Genomic DNA, 18,300 nt, shown 5'->3' with positions numbered 1-18,300 from the left:
ATACACAACAAGAGATTATCCTTTTTACTCCTATTATTTACTCCACTGCACAGAAGACCAGGCATCTATTAGGGGCACGATGTTGATTAATCCCTAGAAATGACACCATCTCTAAACAATGTAAGATAGTTGGTTTAAATGCCTCGGTAGGCGCTGCTGTTTTGGTTCGCAAATATTAATGGCAGTGTCTGAAAATAGTGCCTGTGAACACAAGTTAATAAAGGTGCTATTTTTTCCCCCTGAAGGCAAAAAAAAAATGCTTCTTTTTCGGGAGAGGCGCTCATTTTTTTCAAGTACGCTGTTGGGGTGTGGGGGGTTTAGTATTTGGGGTAATACTGGATTTAAGCTAAAGTCAAGGTATTGCCACGGTTTAGGAAAGGACTTTTTCAAGCATTATTTAGAAATATTTCATTTATTTTCCATAGAATGACAATTTGACCACAAGTGTCCATATAACATAACATTTGCATTACATTAACAAGTTCAACAGTAAAGAAGGGCTAATAACCAAATACTTGTGGCTTTTTTGCATTTTCTTTTCATTTCTACACAATGCTGACATTGACGCTAGTGTTTCTGATACTGCTATTACTTACAGCTGAACAGCTATGCGTGCACTACAGCATTACATCGTCAGGGAAAGTTTCGTATGAATCCCAGTACAGGGGCTATTCATCCAAAATGTGGAAAAAAAACAAGTACCGGTATTCTTATTCCAGGTTGACGTCAGGTCACATCGTGTCGCTCAGAGCACTGAGGCCTGGACTTGAGAAGATTTTTATCATCTCCCACTCGCTAGTACAAATGAATCCAAGCAACCCCAGGTGTGGGTGAATGAATACAAACGGCTTGACAAAATACCACCCCGTCGAGATATTGAAAACAAATCCCCTTTCATTTCAACGCCGCTTTCCCCAACACTCCACAGTGTGACGCAAATATAACAAAGATAATAAGAAGGCAACTTGTTTTTTGTACACGTAACAAAAAAATAAACGCAACACTTGTTTTTGCTCCCGTTTTTCATGAGCTGAACCAAACCAATGATCTTAACCAGCCAGTATATGCTGTGACCACCGTTTTCGTCAAACACTGTATACACCGATCATAGCAACATGCGGCTCTGCATTATGCATGATCAACCTGAGGTGATGCTTGTGAATGAATGACACAACAATGGGCCTCAGGCTCTCGTCACAGTATATCTGTGCATTCAAAATGCTATCAATACAGTAAAATGCACCTGTGTTGTGTATGGAGTGACCCCTTGGTGGCAGTGGGGTTGTGGTATGGGCAGGCATGTATGTTATGGACAGCAAACACGTGCATTTTATTGATTGCATTTTGAAGACGGCAAGCATGTTTGGGATGCTCTGATACGCTCATTGGCGTATACGGTATTTGAGGCAAATGGTGGTCTCATCAGCATCTTGATATGCCACACCTGTGAGGTGCATTGATTATGAATCATGAATGATGAATGCTCACAAAGAGATTTACAAAGATTTGTGAACAATATTTGAGAGAGACAGGCCTTTTGTGTACATAGAATAGGTTTTACATCTTTGAGTTCAGCTCATGCTTTGTGAGTGTAAATTTCCTTCTTTTATTTCTCCTCCACTAGAGATGTTTGTCTGTGTACATTTATACATACTGGTATAATTTAAATTTGCATGAATACAGTTTATTATAAGAGAACAATTACATTTGTATGTAATATAAATGTCAAATTACATTTAATAGGGTTGTGTATCGTCTACATGTTATCCAATACTGTTGCCAAATCGGTGTTTTTGAAAAGGAGCCCATGCTTAAACAGTGCCCAAACCCGTACTTAAAAAAAGGAAAAAGGTGCTAATCTGTGTAATTCCAACAAGAAAAAAAACACTGCCTATGCCTTTTTACATCTTGCTAGTATGCCACACATCGACGAAATGTGTCCTACTTTGGTAAATGGTACAAGGGTTGCAGAGGAAAAAGTACTCACTCAACTCAGGCCAAGGCAAGGCTCTTGACATTCTAATTAGGGAATTTGTTGCTCCAGTTTAACAGTGACGGAGCAGGGTTCTTTTATCAGGCAGGCCAGGCCACATACCTGGCAAGATGCACCACCATTTCCAGCCAGACTCTTTTCTACGGCCCACATCTCTGCACTGCTCTCCACGGGAAAAATAAATGAACAGCCGGATGCCGCGATAAAAGGCAGCCAAATGTGATAACGGACTAGTTTGACCAAAAAAAGAAGGACAAAGTTAATTTCTTCAGTGAAATTTGTCATGGGTTTTTATGTAAATGCATGCCTTACTTATTGACCCGTCTGTTGCATCAAAGTGACAGATTTGCAAAATTGTGTGCTAATTTGCTTTGACCTGCTGCCATCATTTTGAGCTATTATCTTTCATTAGCGCCACTGGAGATTGGCCCTCCTGTGGAAAGACTAAGGCCCTGTCCACACTGGCATGCTCCTTTTTGCCTCAATTTTTTTGGCAGGTTGAAAAAAATTCGCACCCACACTGCCGTTTTACTAAATAGTTGCATCCAGAACGGATCACTGAGTGAAAACAACGTAATACATAAGGCACACCTGCAGTACGTGTGGCGCTGTGAACAGACACGCAGATGGTACCTCGTGATACACTAAACCATAGAAGAAGAACCAAGAAGACCAAGAAGAAGAACGCATGCGCATGAGTAAGTCATCATCTGCTTTCCAAGGCTCATCTAGACTTACGAGAAGTGGAATTACTTCTGCGAGTCATTTTGGAGACAACTAAATATCAGGAGAATGTCGACTGGGTTGAGTCATGCTGGTCGAAATATTTAGCTATTACGTTAGTGTATTTGCAGCGCTCACGATGACGAAAAAGATTCCACCGACCCACACCACCCAGTCGCCATCACGTGACCAGAAATGAGTTTTGACAACAAGCCAACATACTGTAATATCTGAATATTTCGAGTGACATGGCTTACCCCATCCAAATGGTTTTGATGTTGTGGTGTGACGTTTTTTAAGAATGGTACGTGGACTGATACCCCCACGCGATTTCTCCAAGCACTTAAGTTTGATGTGAAATCGATTGTTACTCTGCTTGCTAAATATAGAGATACTTCTTCCGCACAGACTTGTGAGCAGCACAGCATTAACTATGTGATTCAGCAATATTGCAACGCTGTGGCTAAAACCTCTACATCGGCTTACAATGTAGGGAACAAAAAAACGATACCGATGTTGGCCAATATCACATTTGTATGCCAACATCGGGCCAATAATTATCAGTGGCCGATATTATCGGACAACCCTAGTTATATTCAGATGTTGCTTTTTCTACTGGCTCAGATTTCGCAAAAAGCTTCTAAAATATACTTTTAAAAAGCAATGTTGCCACGAGAGACAGGAAGATAGAGACAGCGTTTCTGATGCATTTTCTCTTACAGTATATACAGTAAAACGGTTTTCGAATGCCCCGGCTTTTGGATGTTTTTGGACAGTTTGGACAGACAAAAATTTTGGCCAAAAATTTTTGCCTCTATTTTCATACACTGCTTTGGTTATCGTACAATATTTCATGTAACAAACTAGTCCATTTGCCTTGTACAGTGTCATTGCCCACACAAAGCACTATGCGTTGGTGACTCACTCTCCGTGCATTTTGTTTTTATTGAGCTTGACTGCTAAATAACGCGCCATAGAACCAAAGAAAGTTGCGAGTGCCAGCAATTTGATAAAGAGGGTGAGAAACACTATAGAATTCAAAAAGGAATTCATCGCAAAGCACAAAGATGTTCAGGTGGCTGTCTCGCAAGAATGAATGAGAAGTCCGCAAGATGTTGAGACGTGGTTGTTGGTGTAGACCCCATCCTTTCGCTCTGCTCATTGTCAATTTTGTTCATCATTTGTAATTATTGTGCACTGTTTTCTGCATGTAAAACTATAATTATTTTCTATAAATGTACTTTTGCTAATATTTGTGGGTGTCTGGAACAGATTAATTGGTTGTACATTATTCTCTGTAAGAAGAATTGCTTCTGTTTTTGTGCGTTCCGATTTTCATCCAACATTTTGGAATGAATTAATAACAAAAACTGAGGTACCACTGTACTGTAAATCTATAGACCTTGAAAATAAGACAACCTGTCTTTTTGAGAACTTTTAAAGAAAAAATAAAGTTTTATATTCACGTCGAAGAGGTATTTGAATTACAGAAAAATTAATTACATTTAAAGTTTAATTAAAGATTGTATTTTCAGTGCGCTCAGCTTTTTTTTTTTAATGTCAGTCAATTGAGAAGCAGAAAAAAGCAGCACTCCATTGGAGCACATATTGATAGAGAAGAGAACTGTGACAAGTATCCCAAGTAAACACATAAGTCAAAAATCAGGTCACAGAATGTGCTGCCATTTTGACTAAGGAGAGCAAAAAAAAAAAAAAGAAAAAAAAAAGAAAAACAGAAAAACATGGTTTCAGTCTTGCATCTTGCATTGTACAGAGTACGGTGAAACATCTGTGGCAGTCTTTTGAGTCCTGTGCTTTTAAACCCAATTGATTCCAATCCATACTGTAAATGATTAAATGCTCCAGTAAACCAATAAGTCTACACCAGTGTTCATATTAGTTTGTCTCATTCACTGCTGGCAAACGCACCAAAATCAATACTGTTCCTCACCACAGAGAAGGCGCCCCACAACATACACTTCTAACAAGGTATGGAAGAAGGCAGTGTGCTCCCTGCTCCAGGCAGGCCCATGATAAATCACCCAGTTCCATTGAGGCCAGATCCACACAGGAACGCTCCTGATATATATTTTTTTTGGCGGGTTGAAAAAAAAAATTGGCGTCCACGCTGTACTGGATTAGTAAATAGTTGCATTGAGACAGGAACGAATCCCTGGGTGAAAACGACATAACACACAAGGCACAGCTACGTGTGGCGCTGTGAACAAACACGCAGATGGAACCACGTGACACATCAAACCATAGAAGAAAGAACGCTTGCACATAAGTCTGTCGTCTTCCGCTTTCCAAGGCTCATCGAGACTTTCGACAAAGTGGAAGTCCTTCTGGGAGTCATTTTGGAGTTTGATACAATAAAATATCAGGAGAATGTTGACTGGGTGAGTCATGCTAGGCAAAATATTCAAATGTTGGCTTGTCGTCAAAGCTCACTCCTGGTCACATGGCAGGGACGGGTCGGTGACATCATCATTTTCAAAAAGATGTGGGTTGTTTGTCTGCACGAAAACGACAAGCTAGCGTTTTCAAATTGTCCCACTCTGGAAGCAAAAAATACAGTTTCAGGGCACCCGGAATGCCATTTCCTTGTGGATGAGAGGCTGAAACCAAAAAATACTTTGACCTGAAAACGTTTACGTGTGGATAGCCCCTCAGTCTGCCACCATTTTGAGCTCAACAACAGTGGTCCTGACTGCTTTGAGGCTGAGCCAACACCAGGATCATTAAAGGCATACATTCTGAAGTAATAAACTTAAACTTACACCCAGGCTGACCACCACAGATCGCACCAATTTTCTTTCCTACTTGTGTAAAAAATGTAGGTGATTCTCAGGATGGTGGTACAATGTAAAGACTGTCACTACCCGTCATGCTTTTATAGGCTCAGAAATGTGTCTTGTTATTCCTGCTGGTGAATGGGCTTTGGCTCATCTTTGTGCTGGGAGTTTATGATTGTTGGCAGCACCACACGATCTATTCAAATAATTTGACCTTTATATTGCACTGTTCAGAATAAGATGAGCTTCCCTGTCGGTGGTCTAGTACTCTCTGCAGTTGAGTAAATAAACTCTCTTCACCACTACAAGAGGAAATACGGCATTTCCCAATGGTGGCCTGGTACTCTCTGTAGTTGTGTAAATAAACTCTCCTGGCAACTACAAGAGCAAATAAGGCAAATAAGGTACATACTGTACATTCTACTGGCCACTACAAGAGGAAATACGTCATTTTACAATCACTGAGCTTCCTCGTCGGTAGCCTGGTATTCTCTGCAGTTGTGTAAATAAACTCTCCTGTCAACTACAAGAGCAAATAAGGCATTTTACACCAATGAGCTTCCTCATCACTCGTTTTCCCTGCTTGTTACATTATATGGAACCTATAAATACGCCATGAAAAGTGTCATTTTTCTTATAAAATGTGCATGCTGTAACCATTGTATAATGTATTATACAATGTATGTATCTATCTATTTTTCCAGCATATGGCGGTGTCTCTCAGACTTGACCTTGTGTGGTGCTGTGTCTACCTCATGTAAGCTCATGGCGTGCCGGTGGACACATATGCATGAAGCCTTTTAGTTACTGACACTTGTATGAATACTGAAATAATATTAAGAAGAATAATAACATCTGTATCCACAGCTGCCCGGGGGTTGACTGATGGAAACATGGCTGCCAATTTGTGCTTACGGCCTCTCCGACCACCATCAAACATTCATTCACATTCATACACCAGTGTGGGCAGCACCGGAGGCAAGCTGGGTGAAGTGTCTTGCACAAGGACACAACAACACTGACAAGGCAGAGGGAGTGAGGATCGCACAGCCAACCTTACGGTTTCCGGACAAATCACACACAACACACAGAGTCAGGGGCTCACCCAGGAGAGCTGACATGTTTTGGAAAATTCTGAGCAGCTCCGGGGTGATGGCTGGACTGTTCTCCAAAGTCACGTACCTGCACAAGAAGGAGAAGGTACATAGTTCATTTCAAAGCACATAGCATTGCATGCAAGGGAAAAAAAAGAGATTTCTCTCTTAAATATCCTTTGATGGTTGCAAGTGGATTTGACTTGAATGTATGAGGATTGATGGAGACATATTTGATCTTACATAATCACAAGTGTACTGACATGAATCAAGAGAGGCAGTGCAAGAATTTGACAGAAGATAAAAGCAAAAATCACAACTTCCCTTATAAACAAAGCAAATTGACATTTTGAGCGTGACTGTTTATCAGTGAAGATAAAAGAACGGGCAGAAATGCAGGGCTTTGTGCTTACAAGCCCTCATGCGTCATGCTAATCCCGCAGCTCTCCACAGGAATACAAAGAAGAGGGAGATTAAGGACAGAGTTAAAAGAAGACAGATGAACAAAAATGTAACACCTGCAAAAATCCCCACGACTAAGCCAAACCTTTTTGCAGGTGCAACAAAAGGTTACTCGAGGCCGCTTTAGAATGGTATCTGAAACATTAGCTGAAAAGACAGGCTGCGCACCGTACACAATGTATCCACAGCTCCATCAGTGCCTGATTGCCTGTAAAAAGGCAAATTTAAAACAGTATGCCACGGTCAACCCACTTACCACTTCCGACATGCAAAGTGTTTGCATTTGGCCCGTGTATACTAAGTGAATGGATAATGTGGTTGGTGACTAATGCCGCAAAAATTTACTCATAAGTGAGTGGAACACATGGTATGCATAAACAATTAAGTCTCAAACATCTCTCGTACCAAAGCTCCAGTCCATCCTCCAGCAAATACACATGAGGTGGCTGGGAAACATCTGTGCTTAGCTGGATGACAGGAAGAAGGAAGGGGTACAGGTTCTTGCTCTCCGCCCCGAGGCCCTGCGGAAAAACAAAAAAAACAAACCTGTACAAGTGGTTGCTGACCGCTGAGAGCTAAAAAAAAAAACAACAAAAAACAACAAAAAAAAAACTGTATTATCCACCATACAGGTGTTCTTGGCAAGCCATCTAAGAGTGAAGCAGGCAGGACAAATGTTGAGTAAAGTTCAGTGCTCCACTCATTCATTCCTAGTATAACACAATATGTCAAGGCATTCTGTTCTGCCGGCGAGACTAAAATGTCCCTTTAGTTCCATTACTGGAGCATAACTTTGTCTTGGGATAGGCAGGAAGCATGCAGCGCAAGGTCACGTACACTGCTCCTACTCTGAAAAACAACACTGAGTGTCACGGTTCCAGGGACGTCCAATCCACTTTTCTCTCTGTGCCTTAAGATGCAACGATTGCTATTTGAAAGCCAATGTGCATTTAATAGCCCCATTGAAGGACGCAGGACGATTTCCTTCAACTGGTGGAGAAAATGTCCAGGTGTAAATAAAAGGCTGTAGTTCACTGTATTTACTAACCACGCATTTTACGTAATGGCATTTCAAGTGAGGCTGGGGTGCACAGCAAATGATGGAATCCTCATTTCGGAGAAATTGGTACTTAGCACTGACATGGAATTGATATAAAGTGTGTTCCTACTCAATACGACGGGTAAGGGGAGCTGGAGAGCTGAACAGTGGGTCATTTTGGCCTCTATCTAATCATAAGCCACACTGAATCCATTTTCCAGGTATGGAGTAGATGATGAGGAACTGTCTGTCCTGCATTCTGATCTATGTTCTAGAATTCATAGCAAGTCCTTCATCACATTTCAAGTAGACTTTTTTTTATACATATGAAATGGGTTTGACACCAAAATAATTACTCCCAAAAATTTTTTTTTAACTTGTTATATTTCTCAAGCTGCACATCTCCCAAATTAAAAAAACACTTGCAATGCATAAAAGAACAAAGTAAAATGCTAGTTATGTGAATGAACGGGGGTGTCCAAACTTTTTACAGCGAGGGCCACATGGTGAAAAATGAAAAGATGCAAGGGCCAATATTTTTTTAAAGCAACACATACGCTAGGAAGTTATATATAGGTCAAGAAAAACTGAAAAACTAAACCTCTCTTAATATTTTGCCTTTATTCTCAGGGTTTCCGCTACATGTAATTGATTGTGGCGAAGCGTCAAGACAAAATAAACCGCCATACATTAAAAATGAGTTGTTTTTTTTTCAAAACTTGAAAACAATGTTAAGTAAATATTGTATGAATTCATATACATGCTATATAGATACATATATAGCTTATTATTGACCACAATTACTTTCTGGCATCTTTGTTTACAAATTTTGCCTGGCTCTTACTGCCTCTCTGGTGGCAGCTAGCCAGCATGTTTTTGTCCCACAGGCGAGCTACAAGTGGCTATCATGTTCACATCATACATGCTAACTTGCTTTTTTAAAGTGTCACTTAACAATGTTACTCTCTTGTTATCATTCTAATACTTATGGCTTGTCTTCAGAACACTAGTTGTGTGCCTAAGATGTTGACATAAACACGTACAGCTTTAAGATTGTGATGCTATCACAGGGGTCTCCAACAGGTAGCTCGTATGCTAGCAGTAGCTCACTAGCTGATGTCGAGTAGTTCACCAAAGAATATTAGCTTCACCTCTTAGTATTTTAATATGTGACGCCTGTATTTAATGACTAATGAGCACATCGAGTGGAGTTGTGCTTTTTAATAAAGTGCAATTTCAATGTTGGCAGCCACATGAAACACAAATAGCTCACCTCTTCTTTCTTTTTGTCAAAGTAGATTTAATAGTGCTACAAGTTAGGTACACCTGTGCTATCACACCCCTGGACTCTGAATTCATACTGTTTAAACAGGACAGATGTCTATAACAAAAACATTTATATTATTCTATTTTGTTATTTTGAACTAAAAATATATTACTGAACAATTAATTTCCCATGTATTCGTATTACTGTAAAACTGGCATCAAATTAAATTTAGGTTTGTGTGAAAGTGTACAAAATGTTGTACTAGTCACAGTGCTATTGGACTAAATAGGTCAGGTGACAAAAAGAGGCTCGACATTTTAGACTCTCAGTTTAAGTGCTCTCCGCACCTATGCCATTAAATTAACAGTTTTGCAATGTTCTCAGTTCTCAAAAAGTTAAATAAATAAGGAAATAAATAAGTCATAAAAAATGTTATCTGTCATAAATAAATGAAAATTGCAGACGCAGCAGCGGCCCACCACCACAGCTTCAAAAAAATGATTGGGGAAACACTGATTCTTGTAACATTACAACCTTTTCCATAACCTAAGATTCTAAAAATTGTAACTTTGTTGTTGTGTTTGTTTATTATAACATTACTACTTAAAAAAAATATTATTTCTTCCTTAATATTTCAATTCTATGCTACTAAAATGAAATTTTTCCTTATAATATCACAAGTTTATTTTCATAAAATTGTGACTTTATTTCTCGTTCCAATACATCTTTTTTTTCTCTGAATATTTTGCCTTTATTCTCATCACATCACAACTTTATCCACAACTTAATTTTCCACAACCTCATTTTCTAAAAATTACAAAAATAATGTATTTTTTCTTTGATATTTAAACTCTACTAAATACTACTAAAATGACATAATTTTTCCCCATATTATGAGTTTATTTTCATAAAATTGTGTCTTTTTTCCTTCTAGAATAAACCTTTTTCTCTTAATATTCTGCCTCTGTCGTAACATACAACTTTTTTCCACAATCTAATTTTCAAAAAATTACAACTTTATTTGTTGTTTTGTTTTTCATAATATTACGACTTTAAAAAAAATTATCTTTTTATTTCATCGTTATGCTATTAACTTGACAGTATTTTCCCTTGCAAGATTATGTTATTCTTGTAAAAATGACACCTTTTTCTCATTAGATTACAACATTTTTTCTTAATATCTTGACTGCATTATTGTAAAACTACTCCTGATTTTTCCATTTTGCTGTTGTTTTTTTTTTTTTTTAGTTTCTTTGTTAAATTATATGTTAAATTATATTTTTAGAATGTGCTGCGGGCTAATAAAAAAAACAACTGTGGGCTAAAAATGTCCCCCGGGCCACAGTTTGGACACACGTGACTTAGAATATTGTGTATTAACGCAGTATGCTATACTACTAGAACAGGGCTCCATAAAGTACATTCTTCTTTATAGGATGACTTGAACCCAATTTTTAGCAAACAGTCTGGGTGAGTGATTTATTAGAGAGCATATCATCGCCTCACAGGCCTTGTATGGGCGTGTGCCGCCACACTGAACGCACCGGATCAGCAGAACGTGAAAGCCATGCACCCTACAAAAATAATCTTTACCCTTGAAACTTAATTTTTGTGTTTTTTCCTCACATTCCCTCCAACTGCAGTACAGCAGTGAAAAGTGTGAAGTTGACTCAGCAGTGTTACCATCTGAAACTGTGAGGAGACGTTAAAGGGCCCCTGACATGATTCATCAGCTTTGCATAAAAATGTTAGATATTGTTTGTAATCATGTTCTACATTGTTCCATTTTTGAAAGCTAACGGTAAATTCCCAAAAATTACATTTATAGTTCATGGTGCCACCCATGACAAACTAGCTCTCACAGTTCAGCCTGAATTCTGGAAGTGTCATCATCGGAGTATTATCACTCAGCTACACAAACATGGCGGCGTACGAGACAGGATGTTTACAGTAATTATAGCAATGATGAGAAAAGGCAATCGAGAACTTGCAGAACATGGACTTAAGCCTTAAGACATGGAGATGAAGATTGCTCGCCTTCAAAACACAGAATGGTAAGTGTAAATTATTCTGGAGTTGCTTATAATTCAATTATTGTTTTAAATCAGCTTCTTAATGAGTGCAAACAGGATTTTATAGCTTGTTTGAGTGTATATGTGGCCGCACGTTGACGATAAATTTTCCCCCTCAGTATATCTCTGAAAGGATGTTTATAAAACGTACACACACAAATGTACAGTGCTTTGCAGCCTTGTCGCTATGGTGGAACAGTGTTTAGAAGACATTATGTCAACAAGACATGACTTACTCTGCGACGACTTTCATGCAGTGCTCATTCTTCCTTGTTTTGTGTACCCGCGAAATAGCATCCCTTTTCAAAATGCATTGTTACTGTACTTCGAAGCCAAATGCTTCTTGTAAAAGTGTTCCTTCAAAGAAGTCATCACTGAAATGATCACTGCAAAGAACAAAACTCGAGGTGGGCTTCCATCAGTCTCTCATTCTCTGCACTTCCTTTGTCCATTCTTAAACCTTCCTCTTTTGGAAAAGAAAACAAACGTACAGTATCACTCCGATACTGTGAACATCCATCAGCAACACAACATTTTGGTATGGCTACTATTTTGATGAAAAATATGCTGAACCAAGTTGACAAACCTCGAGAAGTGTTTGTTTACTCTGCTTTCGCTGAGAGGTGTCACCCCGATGAAGTCACTTCTGAAATGAGGCTGAACTGTGAGAGCGAGTTCGTCATGGGTGGCGCCATGAACTATAAATGTAATTTTTGCTAATTTACCGTTTGCTTACAAACATCGAACAATGTAGAACATAATTACAAACAATATATAACATATTTAAGCAAAGTTGATAAATCATGTCAGGGACCCTTTAACGTCTTTACCCTTTAAATTAAAAGAAGAAAAGAAGTTAAAGCCTCGGGCTTAACCAGTACCACTTAGCATCTGACGGATGAACATGGTTTTAGGTTCATGAAGATTTTTCGGTTCATTAACCCATTTTAATATAAGTTATGTGTGTGTGTGTAAGTAGAAGACGCCAAAAAATATATTCTCAAAAAGCAGTGGGAATGGCAATATTGCTTTTGTTGATAGGGTGACAAGACAATAATTAGGTGTTAATGCACCACTATATTCAGTTCATACACCTCATTGACTGTATGCTATGACGAACAAATAGGATGGTGTTTTGCAGGCGAGATCATTTTTTGAGCTGTTGGATTTTTCAAGTTTCTAAATCCATTCAAAAGGTGAGACTGGTTTATTTCTGAACGTGTTTTGCTGAGATGACAGTGGAATGAAAGCACGTCAAGGTACCACAAGCTCAGATAACATATTGAGGAAAATAGAAGTGGCACAGTTTGAAATACATCCTACCTGCACCAGATGGATTAAAGTGGTGAGTATGGCACAACGCAGCATGTTATGTTCTTCAGATTGCTTCCAAAGCAGGGGCAGGTATTGAACCAGACAGCCAACGTATGGCCGAATCTATAAAAAGAAAATAATGTATTACAAAATGTAGGGCAAGATGCTGTTGTCATGACGGAAAATTCCAGAACAAAAGGCAGATATTGATATTGCTGCAGATCTGGCATTTTTGCACCTATGCCTTTTACACAGCAAGCCAGGCTATTGCACGCTTTCACACAGCGAGACAGCATCCTTAATCAAAAACACCGACCCCCAGTCCCGGCATTGCGCATTACCTTTACATGCAGGCTGCAGCTGCTTGTGTTACAGCCCTAATGCTACTGTAAGCAGCTGGAAATTGCCAGGTCGATTGCATCCCCTCATCTGTATTTTTACAGATTTTATCCTAGTGGTTTTTCTGTATGAATGCCACTGACAGATGAAAAAAAGGCCTCAATAATGCAATGTGAAAGGGGCCAATGATGGGAAGATCCCATAGGAATAAAAATGACAATTGAGACAAAGTGTTCCCATTTAGCTAACATGCGTCTGTGTAGGCTCTCAGTCGTACAGGAGTTGTCCATCGAGGAAAAGGCTTCTTGAGACGTCATCTGTACTTCTGTGTAGAAGGTGTCGGACGTTTCGCTCCTCATCCGAAGAGCTTCGTCAGCAAACTAATAAGTGCTGGTAGCTTAGGCCTTAAATATAGTAAGAGTGGGCGGAATTGGTGTGCCAACACCCTCCTCCTATTGGTTCGTTACACTAAGCCTGGGCGGAGCAGTGGTATAATCCTATCCTGTTATTCACACCTACGATAAAAGGGAAGTGTCGCTCCCTGAATTGGGTATGAACGACTGATACTGGCTTGTTAGCATCTATTGTTCTGGCTCGGCCCTGCCTTCACCTCATTTGCAAGACTAAGAGCTGTGGGTTTTGGTCTCAGTAACCTGCTGAACACAGGGTCCAAATTGAACCTCAAACCACCATTCCGATTCAATGATGGGTTCTGTTGTTTGACAAAAATAGCTTCCTTTACTCCTCTTTCAAACCATCTGTTTTCTTTGGCCAAAATCTTTACCTCGCTGTCCTGAAAAGAGTGATTGGTAGCTTTCAGGTGTAGATGTACTGCTGATTGAGGACCACTAGCATTGTCCCTGCGATGTTGATAAAGCCTTTTTTGGAGCATTTGCTTAGTTTCCCCAATGTAGTGCTCTTTGCATTCCTCATCTTTACAGTGGATGGAATAGACCACATTGCTCTGTTTCTGGTTTGGAGCCTTGTCTTTAGGATGCACTAATTTTTGTCTCAGGGTATTTACTGGTTTGAAATAGGTAGGAATTTTGTGTTGCCATAAGATCCTCTGGAGTTTTTCGGAGACCCCCGCTACATAAGGGACTACCACTCCTCTCCTTTTTGCTTCTGTGGGCTTTTGGGTTTCTTTCCCTACTCTCTTCTTTTGACATTTGTTAAAAGCCCACCGTGGGTACCCACAGGTTGAGAGCGCTCTCTGGACATGTTGTGTCTCCTTTTTCTTTCCCTCAGCACTAGTTGGTATTTGTTCCGCTCTATGTTGGAGGGTCCTAATAACCCCTAGTTTATGTTGTAGTGGATGGTTTGATTCAAAAAGCAGGTATTGGTCAGTGTGTGTGGCCTTTCTAAAGACCTCTGTAAGTAGCTGTCTGTCCTTTCCTATAATTACCTTGCAGTCTAAGAAGGCTAGTTGGTTTTCTTTAGTGTCCTCGCGAGTAAATTTGATATTGGTGTCCACCGCATTGATGTGATCTGTGAAAGACTGAATTTCTTGTTTTTTGATTATGACAAAGGTGTCATCCACGTATCTAAACCAGTGCCTTGGTTTTGTCCCTGAGAAGGATGTGAGAGCCTGTTTCTCCATCTCTTCCATGTACAGATTCGCCACTATGGGTGAGACTGGTGAGCCCATAGCACAACCATGAATTTGTCTGTAGAATTTCCCTCTAAACTGAAAATATGTGGTGTTAAGGCAAATTTCCAGTAATTGGCAGATGTGGTCAGCACTAAGTTTTGTTCTCCGATGCAGAGTTGAGTCCTCGAGCAGTCTCTTCCTCACCACCGAGACTGCTGCTGAGGTGGGGACAGATGTGAAAAGTGAAGTCACATCATAAGACACCAAAGTTTCCTCTGGCTCCAATCTGAGGTCTTTGATGCTCGCCACAAACCCTTTTGTGTTCTCTATATGATGATCAGTGTTGCCTACCAATGGGGATAAGACTGTTTTTACATATTTCGCTACATTGTACGTGGTAGAGTCAATGCTACAGATAACAGTCTTATCCCCATTGGTAGGCAACACTGATCATCATATAGAGAACACAAAAGGGTTTGTGGCGAGCATCAAAGACCTCAGATTGGAGCCAGAGGAAACTTTGGTGTCTTATGATGTGACTTCACTTTTCACATCTGTCCCCACCTCAGCAGCAGTCTCGGTGGTGAGGAAGAGACTGCTCGAGGACTCAACTCTGCATCGGAGAACAAAACTTAGTGCTGACCACATCTGCCAATTACTGGAAATTTGCCTTAACACCACATATTTTCAGTTTAGAGGGAAATTCTACAGACAAATTCATGGTTGTGCTATGGGCTCACCAGTCTCACCCATAGTGGCGAATCTGTACATGGAAGAGATGGAGAAACAGGCTCTCACATCCTTCTCAGGGACAAAACCAAGGCACTGGTTTAGATACGTGGATGACACCTTTGTCATAATCAAAAAACAAGAAATTCAGTCTTTCACAGATCACATCAATGCGGTGGACACCAATATCAAATTTACTCGCGAGGACACTAAAGAAAACCAACTAGCCTTCTTAGACTGCAAGGTAATTATAGGAAAGGACAGACAGCTACTTACAGAGGTCTTTAGAAAGGCCACACACACTGACCAATACCTGCTTTTTGAATCAAACCATCCACTACAACATAAACTAGGGGTTATTAGGACCCTCCAACATAGAGCGGAACAAATACCAACTAGTGCTGAGGGAAAGAAAAAGGAGACACAACATGTCCAGAGAGCGCTCTCAACCTGTGGGTACCCACGGTGGGCTTTTAACAAATGTCAAAAGAAGAGAGTAGGGAAAGAAACCCAAAAGCCCACAGAAGCAAAAAGGAGAGGAGTGGTAGTCCCTTATGTAGCGGGGGTCTCCGAAAAACTCCAGAGGATCTTATGGCAACACAAAATTCCTACCTATTTCAAACCAGTAAATACCCTGAGACAAAAATTAGTGCATCCTAAAGACAAGGCTCCAAACCAGAAACAGAGCAATGTGGTCTATTCCATCCACTGTAAAGATGAGGAATGCAAAGAGCACTACATTGGGGAAACTAAGCAAATGCTCCAAAAAAGGCTTTATCAACATCGCAGGGACAATGCTAGTGGTCCTCAATCAGCAGTACATCTACACCTGAAAGCTACCAATCACTCTTTTCAGGACAGCGAGGTAAAGATTTTGGCCAAAGAAAACAGATGGTTTGAAAGAGGAGTAAAGGAAGCTATTTTTGTCAAACAACAGAACCCATCATTGAATCGGAATGGTGGTTTGAGGTTCAATTTGGACCCTGTGTTCAGCAGGTTACTGAGACCAAAACCCACAGCTCTTAGTCTTGCAAATGAGGTGAAGGCAGGGCCGAGCCAGAACAATAGATGCTAACAAGCCAGTATCAGTCGTTCATACCCAATTCAGGGAGCGACACTTCCCTTTTATCGTAGGTGTGAATAACAGGATAGGATTATACCACTGCTCCGCCCAGGCTTAGTGTAACGAACCAATAGGAGGAGGGTGTTGGCACACCAATTCCGCCCACTCTTACTATATTTAAGGCCTAAGCTACCAGCACTTATTAGTTTGCTGACGAAGCTCTTCGGATGAGGAGCGAAACGTCCGACACCTTCTACACAGAAGTACAGATGACGTCTCAAGAAGCCTTTTCCTCGATGGACAACTCCTGTACGACTGAGAGCCTACACAGACGCATTGCGACCAACTTTGGGAGAGACATCCTTCTGCTGGTACGTAGCTTAGAAAAGGCCACTCTTAAATTAGCAGATTTAAGGAACCACCTCAGATTCAATCTTAGATGCAGGCAGAGTAGGTTAATCCCCAAATGCATGAGGCAAGCGTCCCTTGAGCAAGGACACTTGGCAAGGAAAATGCAACAAAACTACATCAGAAAAATACAGAATTTGAGAATTAGGAGACTTAACATAGAGATAAAAAATAAACAGTCTGAAGTAGAAACCTTCTATCAGAGATTGCAAACCAAGCTTACGCACGAAACCTATCAGGAGGTTTGTGAATTTACCAAATCAGGTTATATGAAGCACCATAGCAAAACCAAAGAAAGGCATAAGGGAAAATTCCAGAAACTTCTATTGGAAAATCGACCACAGCTTGTCGTAAACACTAAGGATGGGGGGAATCAGACCAATACTAAAGAAAATTGGATCAAAAATCTGTCAGACAGAAGCCTCTCGGAGACAGAGAAGGCAGTATTAACCAAGGGTCTCAACTTCTCAGTGACTCCTAAAACGATACCCACAGTAGACTATATCACAGCAGCTGAATCGGCCATCAGGAACAATAACCTTTCTAGAACAGAGGCAGGGGACCTTCGTCTGAGAATATCGGCCCTTCTCAGTAGTGCCAAACCACCACCGTCCAATATCACGTTAGGTGAGAGGAAAGCATTAGCGGCTCTGCAGAAAGATGAGAGCATCACCATCTTACCAGCTGATAAGGGCAGATGCACAGTGGTTCTCAACACATTGGACTACGAAGAAAAAATAACAAGTCTAATTAGTGATGCCAACACATATGAGCAACTTAAAAGGGACCCATCCAGTAGGTATAAGAAAGAAATCATACACTGTCTCCAAAAGTTAGAGAAGGAAGAACTAATTGACAGACAGATGTATCATAGGTTATACCCTGGGGAGGCTACACCATGTATCTATGGCCTTCCAAAAATCCACAAGGAAGGGTTTCCCCTCAGACCCATTGTCTGTAGCATTGACTCTACCACGTACAATGTAGCGAAATATGTAAAAACAGTCTTATCCCCATTGGTAGGCAACACTGATCATCATATAGAGAACACAAAAGGGTTTGTGGCGAGCATCAAAGACCTCAGATTGGAGCCAGAGGAAACTTTGGTGTCTTATGATGTGACTTCACTTTTCACATCTGTCCCCACCTCAGCAGCAGTCTCGGTGGTGAGGAAGAGACTGCTCGAGGACTCAACTCTGCATCGGAGAACAAAACTTAGTGCTGACCACATCTGCCAATTACTGGAAATTTGCCTTAACACCACATATTTTCAGTTTAGAGGGAAATTCTACAGACAAATTCATGGTTGTGCTATGGGCTCACCAGTCTCACCCATAGTGGCGAATCTGTACATGGAAGAGATGGAGAAACAGGCTCTCACATCCTTCTCAGGGACAAAACCAAGGCACTG

General features: G+C 40.4%; 1 protein-coding gene across 3 annotated transcripts in view; it reads right to left on the bottom strand.

The window, feature by feature from the left end:
• Positions 1 to 18,300, bottom strand: part of ipo11 (importin 11) — a 118,207-nt gene that overhangs the window by 37,203 nt on the left and 62,704 nt on the right. For all 3 annotated transcript variants that reach the window (XM_054772928.1, XM_054772930.1, XM_054772929.1), the window contains 3 exons: positions 12,769 to 12,882; positions 7,473 to 7,588; positions 6,617 to 6,693 (listed from right to left, as the gene is read on the bottom strand). In XM_054772928.1, the coding sequence (XP_054628903.1) occupies positions 6,617 to 6,693; positions 7,473 to 7,588; positions 12,769 to 12,882 (307 nt within the window). The remainder of the gene's footprint in view (positions 1 to 6,616; positions 6,694 to 7,472; positions 7,589 to 12,768; positions 12,883 to 18,300) is intronic.

This window comes from Dunckerocampus dactyliophorus, chromosome 4, assembly GCF_027744805.1.
Source record: "Dunckerocampus dactyliophorus isolate RoL2022-P2 chromosome 4, RoL_Ddac_1.1, whole genome shotgun sequence".
Classification (NCBI taxonomy): domain Eukaryota; kingdom Metazoa; phylum Chordata; class Actinopteri; order Syngnathiformes; family Syngnathidae; genus Dunckerocampus; species Dunckerocampus dactyliophorus.
Note: the sequence above shows the minus strand (reverse complement) of the source record. Positions and strands in the feature narration are given on the sequence as shown.